The sequence below is a fragment of the Ruditapes philippinarum genome, unplaced genomic scaffold (assembly GCF_026571515.1).
Source record: "Ruditapes philippinarum isolate M1 unplaced genomic scaffold, ASM2657151v2 ctg719_1_1_1_1, whole genome shotgun sequence".
NCBI classification, from domain to species: domain Eukaryota; kingdom Metazoa; phylum Mollusca; class Bivalvia; order Venerida; family Veneridae; genus Ruditapes; species Ruditapes philippinarum.
Window position 1 is genome coordinate 536,231 of NW_026861463.1, and position 12,821 is coordinate 549,051.

A 12,821-nucleotide genomic window follows, 5' to 3' on the forward strand; every position below is an offset into this window, starting at 1 on the left:
CATGGCCCTCTTGTTTACTGTTACTTATTTATTTCTAAAGGGATCAACTTCATCCTTCAAATATATTTACTTTATCATCATCCACATCTTATGTGACAAGGTTCATAACTCTAGCACCAATATTGCAAAAATTATCTCCCCATAAACTTAGATTTTTTTACTAGAAAAATGTTATTTTTTATTATAACTTTTTTATTTTTAAAGGTATCTACCTCAAACTTCAAATACTTATTCCTTATCATCAATTACATTTATGTGACAATGTTCATAACTCTTGAAGCAATATTTACAGATTTATCTCTCTTTGAACTTAGGATTTTCTTTAAGAAATATAATAACTTCTTTACTTTTTAAGGTATCTACTTCAAACTTCAAATATATATTTCTTATCATTACACAAATGTTGTGTGACAAGGTCCATAACTCTAGCATGACTATTTCTAGAATTATTCCCCTTGACCTTGGAATTAATGTTAACAAATGTTATTTTTTTTACTATAACTTAATACATAATTATACATAATTGATTTTTCTTTCATAGTTTTGTACTCCTTACTGCGTCCAGTATTTTATTAGTCGAGCTTCGCTGTCTCCTGTGACAGCTCTTGTTCACTGTAAAGGAAGGGGCCCTTCCCTTAAATCAAGGAACCCTGCTTAAAACAACCTTGAGATTGATAAACTTTCTAGCATTGCCACTGTAAGAGAATGTTATGTGTCCCTCTGTGCAGTGTTTCATACACAAAACTGTTAACCGAATTGAAGTATTGACCTTTTATACTGGCCAGATAGTTTCCTTTTATGAAAACATTCAAACATTTCTGGTAGGTTTAAAACCCACTGCAAAGGGGAGCAAGACTAGTGTTCAAGTCATTGATCTTACCACTTGGGTACAGAGCCTGTGCTAGAAAAAAAACCCTAATTATATTGAGAAATTGAAAGAGATATATGCTTAAAGTTTTTTTTTTAAAGTAATTTGGTGACTAATGCAGAGAAACAAATGCTATATTATTTGGCCTTTTTTGCATTTAACAAAAGATTTGGAAAGCTCTTAGTTTCAATTCATCCCACCTGTGGATGCCAGTATCTTAGTGAACAGATAAATTTACCCACAAAATAATGATTTCTTTAGGCCAAAAAAGTTATGCTTTGTTTTTTTTCTACAGAAAATAAAGTTGCACTTATGTCTCTTTGGTTTTTTTGTAACCCAAAAAATCCGATACATTTACAATATATGATATTTTATTTTATGTAATTATACTTTTTAAAATGAGTTGTATGGTTTGAGTCTTGTCAGCAGCAACACAATATTTTTGGTATAGCCACAAAATTAAGTATAAATTGTGAAAACAATAACCGATTAAACTTTTATCACCACTGTTTGTCTGTTACAGGAGATTCAAGCTGATAAGCGGAACTTCGGACCCATGTCAAAACCAAATGAGACTGGTATACAGACTCAGCCCCTAAAACAGACACAGGAACGTCCCCAGAGAGGGACACAGTCTCCTAAAAAGGAGATCAAGGTAAGATTTTTATTAATTAATATTAGAGACTTATATTTAAAGAAAGTTGTTTCTGTGAGTAAGTACACTTTACACTCATTGCTTAGTATTGGTTGGTTCCAGGAATTGATTTGAGAGTGTTTCAATAAGCTTAAAGCTTCCAACACAGTTAAACTAATATTATTTTGTATAAACAATGAAAGTTTTTCAGTGAGAGAATTTAAATTTCAGCTCTCATAAGGTGAATATAAAGTTTTATAGGAAATTTGAAAAGTGTTTTTAATGCTGCTAATATAGACTCAATTTTTAGATGAAAAATGATAATTATATTCACAGTTTAGAAATTTCTAAAATTTGAATAAAAGCTAAATAAATAGAGTGAGTGACTACAGTACATTATCAGGGAGGATTCTGGGTTGTCTCTTCTAAAGTTTTTCTTTTTACAATGAAAAATTGAGTGTTTACACTATGAGTGTATGACGTACGTGCCAAAGCTATCCAGTTAGAGTATAAAGGTCTTTGGTTCTACTCAGGTGCCTACTTGTTCCTGAAATAATGAAACAATGGGTGCCTGAAATATTCCTCCAGTAGTATGTCACGATATTGTCTTTACATGGTCAGTATGACTTGTAAAGTTTAAACTTATCCAAAGAATAAGTATAGGTTAGTGTTTAATAATATGTATTAACAAAAATAATTGGTCAAGCCTGCCACAGGCAGGCGACCAATTATTTTTGTTAATGCATATTATTAAACATTAACCTATTTAATGATCAACATTATTTTTTCAACCAAAAACAAGGCATTTCACTAAATCACGGATAGCTCCACCCTTTCGCTCTACAAGATGTCTACACCTTGTCAAGTTTCTAACATATCACATTTAGATAAGCTAAATAAATGGCCCTATCAACAAATTTTACTGAAATGTCACAGAATTTATACCTTTATCTACAGTAAGACTATCATGCTGGAAAAAAAAACAGCCAGGAAAATGATGCAATTAGGAAAAAACAATGGAGTTAATGAAATGTGTACATCCTTTATAAATAAATGGAAAATGTTCACTAACATTTAAAATGCCTATTGATTTGCTCACTTGAAAAACAGTTTTTCTGTGTGTCAATCTAGGTTTACAGGTGGAAAGGGTCCATTTACAATGAGTTTTCCAGCCAAAAAATGTATTATCATTGTATTCTTAATGTCAAGGATTGTTAATGCAGTTCATTCCTATAAACTGAAAGAAAATTATATTTTGGTTACTTTTTCTAGAAAAAAAAGAAGTTTAAAACAGTCAACAATTTATAACAGACATTTTTCTTAGAGTTAAAAGGATATAAAAAAGAAACTATGTAATCATTTGTCTCTGCATGCCCCACATGTATTATCTATGTAATAAATTAATTGATTGTATCCTCACATTTAGAAACACCTGACCTCGCTTAATTGTTTTTTACGTTGGCATTGTTTTGCTAACCTAGATATTTTACAATTCAGAGTGCAAATAACACCTCTAACTCCTCCCTAATATAATGCATTATTGAAATTTGTTAGACAGATCAAGTAAATTTTATTTAGTTAGTACACATTAACCAAAGTTAGACTTAGCAGAAATTTGAAAAATACTACAATGTGATTGGACAAAAGATAATGTTGATCATTAATGATATACATACAGTGAGTTATATAGGTTATATCTAACTAAAATAACGTGTATCCCTTTCATGGTGATGGGGGATATAGAGGATATTTGTTTGTTTGTGTGTAAGATGAAATTTTATTTCATCGAGTGGGCTTTAAAAACAGTATTCTCACGAGTGGCGTAGCCACGAGTGAGAATACTGTTTTTAAAGTTCACGAGATGAAATAAAATTACATCTTACACAACAAACAAACAAATTTTCTTTTTATTTTATGCTTAAAAACAAGTTAAAACGAAATTTCCTTAATATTTACGTTAATATTAAAATCTGTTTCCCCATTTAGAGCCTCAAAAAAGTCGTATTTCTCATTAAATACAAGAAGTCATGGGCTGAAAAATAAGTTCCACAATCAACGTTAAATAATGGTGATAGTATTCATTTTATTAAGAAAATATGTCTGATCCAATGTTTAAATAATAAAAACAAACAATTCTAGTAGGAGAAAAAGTCCAACCATCCATCCATATTTCTGTTACTGACTGCGTATTTATATTAGACCTGGCTTTGTTAAATGTAAGCGGCCGCCATTTTTAAAGTTGTGTATTTCACTGGAGGAAAATAATTGTGTTTGATTCAGAGGGATATCATTTGGATTTGTTAGTCATACACCTTTTTAAAAGAAAGAAAACTTATATGAGGATTGTAACAGACAATAAATAAGTGTTGACAGATGTGTAAACATTCAAAAAAGTGGATAGGAAATTGGAAAACTTGGAAGCCTTACGAACGCTGGGTTGTTTTACATATTCTTCGACTGAAAGCTGCCATTGCTTTTCAAGTTTTCATAAAGCATACTGCAGTTTTTGCTCGTAGGATACTTAAATATTCCCAAATGTCATCAAGAGCAGTTTTGCATGTGGAAGGAATGTATTTTTCAGACTGTAAAAATGAAACAAAAAATTAAAGAGACGATATTTGGTGATTGGTAATTTTAATGAATAGAAGTAACTTACTGTAAGTTTTCTTCTTTTTATTACTTTTGACATATAAGTTATTTATCAATTTCAGCTTTGCTTTTCTTTAAACAGCCTGATATTGACGGAATAGTCAGCAAAAATAAAATTGAGGTACCACATGGGGAAAATCTTAAAAAAGTAGTTTCGTCATTGAAAAGTGTGAAATTATATTTTGATAATTTTCACTGTGAAATTATCAAATATAATTTTCACGGATAAATCAGTAATCCACTGAAAAGCATAAAATAAATATAGTTAATCATGTACACAAATCGACGCATCTTACAAAATCTATAAAATCTTTGATTAACATGAAATATGGAGATTGTAATAATTTTGATATTGCAGCCTCACAGTAATGAAGATTGTAATAATTTTGATATCACAGCCTCACAATAATGAAGATTGTAATAATTTTGATATCAAAGCCTCACAATAATGAAGATTGTAATAATTTTGATATCGCAGTCTCACAATAATGATGATTGTAATAATTTTAATATCACAGCCTCACAATGGAGAGGACAATAGATGGAGAGACAACAAGGATCGCTCCGAGAAATCCCCAGAGAAGAAGGCCCCTAAATCAGCCGCAGGGCGCGGTAAACAGCTCGCTCGTATGAGCAAAGAAAAACTCAAAGCTCAGGTAACTTCGTTGTTTTGACATTGTGTGATGATATGTGACATAAATTTTTTGTGCTGACGTTATTATGTCAGACGTAGCCTGGTGAATTAGTGTAAAAGACAATTCTTGCTTTGAATTTGAAATTTACAATTGCAAGTATTGGGGATTTCAATATCAAAATATTAAAAGTTCAGCAGCCAACAGCTTTGCACCTGGTTGATTTGGCTTTAAACTATTAGTGATTCATGTGTTATAAGTGTTAAAAGAAAAAAAAAAAAAAACACTTGCTTAAACAAGTTGGTGCTTAGAATTTTCCAAACTTACGGGTAAAGTGGCTAAGGTTTGCCATAATAAAAAGACATCTATTCATATATACATTTCCTAAAATCTCTGAAGAAGAAAAAAAGAACTATTAGTATTGATATAAAATGAATAGCGAAAATATTTTAAGAGTTAATGTACAGTGTTGCTAATGTGTTACATTGAACAATCTATACAGCCTGTAAGCATGATTTTGAAAATGATTTGACTAGACTAGATCTGATATTAGTAGAGGAATGTGTTCTATGCATAATGCATGACTTAAGGTGATTTGGAATTTCAAAGTTACCATACAAAATGTTATTTAGAAAGAAATGTGTTATTTGGATTGGTATTAAATCTACAATATGTTGGATGAAGTCATAATGGTAATATAACAAAATTTAAAGTTGTTTTTTTTCTTTAAAAGAAAAAGATGATTTTAAAGCCTCAATTCTCTTAATATCATGTTAATGAATATGAAGATATTTAAATAAATGTCGTAAAGCATGGTTTGGAAATATTTTCCCCTTAACAACTAACAGTTGATATTTCTTTATTTCAAACTTCCACCTCTCACCTACCACCCATTTGCTGTATGGCTTTTATGATGATGCATTTTACAACGTTACACAAAATGGCTGACTTGTTGCATGCTTCGGAATGACCTTGACCTTAAAACAGGATATGAGGATCTCTAGGTCACATAGCGATGTTGGACAGTCGAGAACCATATCCATGCATGATGGGTACCAGCCTTTTCGAAGGCAGGGATCCAGGGAGAGTTCTGGGTCAGAGGGAAAGGGAACCGAACATAGAGAGTTTGATTCAAGAATATTTCGTCGAAACCCAGATAAACAGGTGACGTTTCAGGAGGACCAGCAAATTTCCCCTCCCAGAATGCAGCACAATAGAGATGGCATGCAGCCATATAGACGTCCCAATCAGCGACAAGATCGCCGAAGCTGGGACAATGATATAGAAAATCAGTTACCTCGAGAATTTATGAATAATCCTCTGTTACGAAATGCTGGTGGCCAACGTCAGAATCAATCTGAAAGAAATGAACGCCATTGGGATCAACATGACCGACGTTCACATCCCCAAGGTCGTAACAATCGCAACTGGGGTCAGGGTGATAGTGGTCATCGCAATAACAATGATCAGCACTGGGATCAACATGATCGTAGAGGGAATTTCCGAAATGAACAAGATGGTCGAGGGAATAACTATAGAGGAAGAGGTAGGAATAACAGTTTTTCCGACGATCATGACAGGTATGAAAATAACTTTCAAGATAAGAGACGAACTCATCGTTCCTTTAACGAACATGATGTACGGGAAAACAATGGTGACAGAGGCAATTATCAGCGAAAAGACTATGACAGGAAAGATAATTATCGTGATATCAGAGAGCAATATAGAAAAGGAGATAATCAAAGGGACAGACAAGGCAACCATCAAAATGGCGGGAATCAGCGGGGTGGCTTTAACGATGAAAATAGACCTCCCCCTGCAGAGAGAAGTTTCAGTAGGGAAGAAGATAGGGTTGAAGTAAGTTGCTTATGTAATTATCAGTTAACGAAATGTTGAAATAAAGAAAAATCACAGGAAAAAATATCATGATTGATATCTGAAGCATGTAGAAATAAATTTGAAACTCAGTATGTTAACTATTTTCATGAAACCATTAGTAAAAATTAAAAATAGATCCATGTCCCCTATATCAGTCATTAAACCATTTACAAAAAAGTGATTATCAGTATAAAAGGTGTGTTCACTGTGACTTGTCCATTTAAAATATTTTATATAACAGTAGAATATAGAATTTTTGAAATACAGATTTTCTGAAATATCCTTGCTCTTTATATGTTACTGAAGGGGTATGGACAATTATTTCGGTTTGAAAGTTAGATTTACTAAATTTTTACTACAAACACTTCTTGCCTCAAAGTGGTTAAACATGAAATAAGACAAAATCTAGTATGATATTTAAAGCATGTAGTTTAGAGTGTTTTGAAATGCTGGCATGTTGTTTTATGCATTAAATTTAATTTTCAATTTAGTTAACATTTTAAAGATGGTAAACAATTATATTCCCAATAAATACAGGAATATAGTAGATGTGTATTGCAAAACAAATCTGGCCACCCCCTGTATGCATGTATTCATTTTGGTTTTGGTTTCTACCCTTTATGAACATTTTACATACAGACATAAAAAGATTTTCTTCAGGTAAGGTCTTTGGGCAAAACATCAGATTCAATGATGTTTCTTCAAATTTCTTTTTATGCAAATTAGACATTGCATCTAGGGTATGGGACATTGCAACTAGGGTATGGGACATTGCAACTAGGGTATGGGACATTGCAACTAGGGTATGGGACATTGCAAATAGGGTATGGGACATTGCAACTAGGGTATGGGACATTGCAACTAGGGTATGGGACATTGCAAATAGGGTATGGGACATTGCAAATAGGGTAAGGGACATTGCAACTAGGGTATGGGACATTGCAACTAGGGTATGGGACATTGCAACTAGGGTATGGGACATTGCAACTAGGGTATGGGACATTGCAACTAGGGTATGGGACATTGCAACTAGGGTATGGGACATTGCAAATAGGGTATGGGACATTGAATCTAGGGTTTTCAATATTGCAACAAGGGTATTGGATACCATGTGTAGCTGCAAATCAGAAAAGTGACCATTCAAAATGGAGACTTTGATTTGAGATATCTCTATGATGCCATTGACCAATGCTTCATTTGATAAGCTGTAAAATATCATTGTAACCAATATCCCAAAGTAATGATGTCCCTACGTATCACCATGTAACCATATTTGACAAAAAATTATTTAAACATTATTGTCTTTAAGATTGACTTCCTGTCATATTCAGTAACTTATTTTCGGTATTTGTATGGTAACTGGTTGAAATTATTTAACTGTATGGTAAAGGTTTTGATCATTTTTTTTAAAGGGTCCCCCTCCTGACCCACAATATAATTTCCTGTCTGATCGAACCCGGGACAAGCCTCGGGCGGATCTTAAGGACAAGAAACAAGGGGAAAAAGAGAATCGAAACGGCGACTGGAACAACAACAACAAGGAGGCTTCACGTCGACATCCTAAGAATTTCGGAGGAACAGATTTTAACAGTGTCAAGGGTAAAATGAAAGAAGTGAAAGAAAGACAGGTTCGTTTTTAAGTGTGATTTTTTAATATTTGCTTTATGTTTCGTCAATGTAATTTTCACATACAGCTTTGCTTTAGCCCAAGTGGCTGCAACGTTAAAATGATTAGTTTTTGTTTGACGATTAACATCTGTTTTTTTAACAGCATTTCATTGAGTTTCAGTGTGTTTAGCTTGATTTTGTTAACCAAACCAGCATTTTTTTATCCTTAGAGACGCAGGTTCTTTTTTCATGAAATTAAATGTCCTCCCCACAATATGGCATTGTTGTTACCAGAAATGTTTATGGCAGTTTCTTTAATGCTTGAACCTTACAAAATTTGACCAAACTAGTTGACAGTCTAAAGGCAATTTGCATTTAGCTCGCCAATAAATTTTGAAACCTTTGAATTGTTATGCTTCTCGAAAATATTGAGGGTATAATATTGGCCAGAATGTCATCCTTGTGTCACACTTTCTGATAGTTTTATCATTTGAAAGTATTTGCCCCAATTGCTGCTGCGATTTTGCACTTGCTCAGGACTTTCAATGTTTTCAAACTTTCATGAAAGGAAGCTACCCAGCTAGCTTATGGGAGATTGGTGATTCTACTCTATTTGCAGAGAAAATAAACCCCAAAAACTATGAACTATTTAAAATTGTGTTGTAATTTCTGGCAGTTGTGTGTGTGTTGAAAAGGAAGCACAAAATTTGAACTAACCAAGGTTTACTGAAGACTATAATTATGATCCTTTACAATTCCAATTTATCAAAATGTGAAATGTCAAGATTGTAAAATAAAATCATTCGAAATGGAGCTTATTGTGATAAAGCAAACTTCACATTACAGGAAATGCAGCGTTCTCCTCCTAAAACCAAGATGGAGTTGGCAATGCAGATGACCGGGCGTGAACGTCGTCAGTATACAGAATGGAAGAGTGAACGAGAAAAGGTGGACCAATCGAGAGTAGACCGATCTAAAAATAACTCAGGAGACTGGAAGCGAGCCTGGGATGTTGAGAAAAAAGACCAGTAAGATTCTTTTATAAGGTTTAAGCTTGACCTTTCAACACTTACTATGTTAAATGTCTTAAAGCTGCATTGAATAGAATATGTAAATATATTTTTCCGTCGGCTTAAAAACCAAGCATTCTATAGTTTTGTAAACATTTGAGATTGCAGATTTATAGCCTTATGAAACTCATTTTGGTAGTCTGGACACCAAAATAAGAATGGGAGTTGATATGAAACATAATTAATGAAATATATCTATTTCTTTTTTTAATGCAGCTTTAAATGTGTATTTCATCTTTCAATCTCCACAAAACTGTCCATTACTTTTAGGGAAAATGTATAAATATGTACTGACTGAATAGTAAACAGTGCAGACCTTGTGTCGACTGATCTAGGTCTGCACTGATGGCATGGGTAGAACCTCTTGCTGCAGGGTTTAAAAATAAGAGCATGGGGCATCCGTGGCCGAGTGGTTCAGGTTATTGACTTCAAACCACTTGCCCCTCACTGCTGTGGGTTCGAATCTCGACAGGGACTTAAGATTCTTTTATGCGAGGAAACTATCCAGCTAGCTTATGGAATGTCGGTGGTTCTACTCAGGTTCCTGTTTGTGCCTGAATTAATGTACGGAAGGGCACCTGAGGTCTTCCTCAATCAGGAAAGCTGGAATGTTGCCATATGACCCATAATGTGTCAGTGTGACATAAAACCCAATGAAACAAAAATAAAAATAAGAGCATGTGTCTTTTATCTCTTTCTCTCTCGCTTCCTTGTTAGACAAGGGGCATAATTCTGAAAGTTATATTTTTGGAGTTATTGCCCTTTTTAACTTATAATATTTGACAAAATGTTTTTTTTTACCAGACTAGCATTAACACTGCGTTTAATTAAGTTCTATATTTCTTTGTACTGAGAAAAAATATTCAAAACAAGTATTACAATATTTCAGACCATCAGATGAAGGTATGCACATGGAGCCGGCGAAGCGACCAGGTAAATGTATGTGAATGCTTTATTAGTTACCTCCCTTTATTTATACATTTAAGTAAATACAGATTATAATCATTCTTAACTTAAGTAGAACAATTTTAGCATGTTTTGATTTTGTTTAAATAGATAAAAAAGAAATGCTAAATTTGATTTTGTTTTATAAAAATTGAAGGATTTTTAGCAGCAGATTTTTTTTATAAAATAATGCCTACAGTTTATGAATATAGAATTAGCCGCAGAATAATAATGAAATGTTTGTTTGCTACAATATAATGACATGTGAAACATTTTGTTTCAAATTATAAAAATAAAAGAGTAACATTTTAGCATGTTATAACTTCCACTGCTAAAAGTTATGAAACTTTAATATTGAAACCAGTCTGAATTGCTTGCAATTGATTGGCTGATGGCTGTCTTTGAAATTTGAAATTGACCAATAGGGAAGCTGCATTCAGGGACTGGTTTCAAAAATTTAGTTTCATAACGTGGGGTGCTCACATAGAGGTTTTAAGATTACTTTTTAAAATACTATGAAAAATGCTATTGATAACAAGTCATTTTATTGGCTGTATAAGGTTTAGGAGATACTGATGCATGCTTTATTAGCTTGAATATTACCCATTATTTATTGGAAAAATGAAAAAAAGATGAGTTAAAAATGACTCGAGCAATTAGGATTGTATTGAATGATTATTTCATATGTATATAAATTTATATAAATGTATGCATGCAGTGAATAAACAGCCTATGACATGTATTTACCAAAAGACATATGTTTTAAAATATAAATTTGTAAATCTTCACTTTAATATGGTTAAACACAGTTGTATTATTATTATAATACTCTATGTATATATATTAAGATTTGGAAACAGTGAATCCAGTTTTTAGCAACATGCATGTAAATAATAGGGTCTTGGGGTTTAAATCAATGAGTACCTGAATGTTTTAAGACTGACAGGCTGTCATATTGTTTAAAAGCGGCTGTTGAAATTGGAAAACAGAACCGAATTGACAATTGTATGATGTAGATATAATTTACTGAACATTTTTTCTTGTTAATTGAATTACCGTATAAGAGGTTAAGTTAGCAACGCAGGAATATTGGTGAATTTCGCAAATTGACAAAAATCGCTAAAATTTCCAACCAACCTGTCATTAAATTCTATCCTTGCATGATTCGCCAATATTTCCTCATGTGAAGTGTCTGGAATTTTAAATTCGCTAACTCTTCGAGATGCGGAAATATCCCCATATACAGTACACTATCAATTTTATGTATTTACTCATTATATAATAAGTCAATGACGCTCAGCATTTAACGTTAGAATCCCAAGTACAGAATTTTTTTCTGTGTATATTTGGTTAAGATAAATATGTTTAATGCCTGCTCTTCTATACGGCTGGTTGAAGAAAAACGTCTAGAGTGTTTAAAAAAAAAGAAGAAAAAACAACTGGTTCAAATTGAGAAAAAAGAAGAATGTTTATTTCATGAGACAAAAGATTATTTTTTATTTCTGCATGGAGTGAAAAGAAAATTTAATTAGAATGTGATATAATTCTTAATAGCGTAATGATACATTTTTTGGAGGATATTTCCATAATTTGACTGGACAGAAAATAAATAAGATAAACTCACAGACTGATGTCTCATGATTTGCTCCCGTCTTGAAAAAACCTTGACTTTGATGTTTGTCTTAAAAAAACCTTGAAAAAGACATTTTGCCTCAAAAATCCTTGAAAAAACTTTAAAAATTGATTAACTTGTCATAAAGATGTTTTTGAATTTTTAAATTTAAATATTGATAGTAAAAAAAAGAAGTTAAAAAATAGTTAAAATCAAAGGAAATGTATTTTTAGCTCACCTGTCACAAAGTGACAGGGTGAGCTTTTGTGATCGCTTTTCGTCCGGCGTCCGTCCGGCGTCCGTCCGTCCGTCCGTAAACTTTTACTTTAAATGACATCTCCTCATAAACCACTAAGCCAATTTCATCCAAACTTCACAGGAATGTTCCTTTGGTGGTCACCTTTAAAAATTGTTCAAAGAATTTAATTCCATGCAGAACTCTGGTTGCCATGGCAACCGAAAGAAAAAACTTTAAATATCTTCTTGTAAAAAAACATAAGAGCTAGAGCTTAGATATTTGGCATGAAACATCTTCTAGTGAGTGTCTACCAAGTTTGTTCAAATAAAAGCCCTGGGGTCAAAATTGGCCCCGCCCCGGGGGGTCATTGATTTTCCCTTTATGCATATAGTAAAAACTTAAAAAATCTTCTTTTAAAGAACCCAAAGAGCTAGAGCTAAGATATTTAGCATGAAACATGTTCTAATGGGTGTCTACCAAGTTTGTTCAAATAAAAGCCCTGGGGTCAAAATTGGCCCCGCCCCGGGGGGTCATTGATTTTCCCTATATGCATATAGTAAAAACTTAAAAAATCTTCTTTTAAAGAACTCAAAGAGCTATGGCTAAGATATTGAGCATCAAACATGTTCTAATAGGTGTCTACCAAGTTTGTTCAAATAAAAGCCATGGGGTCAAAATTGGCCCCGT

The 12,821-nt window shown here is 32.9% G+C and overlaps 1 protein-coding gene across 7 annotated transcripts in view; it reads left to right on the plus strand.

Annotated features, from left to right (window-relative positions):
* The window catches only part of LOC132715686 (coiled-coil domain-containing protein 9-like), a 48,375-nt gene that overhangs the window by 20,650 nt on the left and 14,904 nt on the right, over positions 1-12,821 (plus strand). For 3 of the 7 annotated variants that reach the window (XM_060698736.1, XM_060698738.1, XM_060698740.1), the window contains exons 4-9: positions 1,392-1,523; positions 4,670-4,807; positions 5,771-6,640; positions 8,074-8,289; positions 9,116-9,297; positions 10,229-10,278. In XM_060698736.1, the coding sequence (XP_060554719.1) occupies positions 1,392-1,523; positions 4,670-4,807; positions 5,771-6,640; positions 8,074-8,289; positions 9,116-9,297; positions 10,229-10,278 (1,588 nt within the window). The remainder of the gene's footprint in view (positions 1-1,391; positions 1,524-4,669; positions 4,808-5,770; positions 6,641-8,073; positions 8,290-9,115; positions 9,298-10,228; positions 10,279-12,821) is intronic. The other 4 variants (XM_060698737.1, XM_060698739.1, XM_060698743.1 and 1 more) reach the window with 2 other exon arrangements.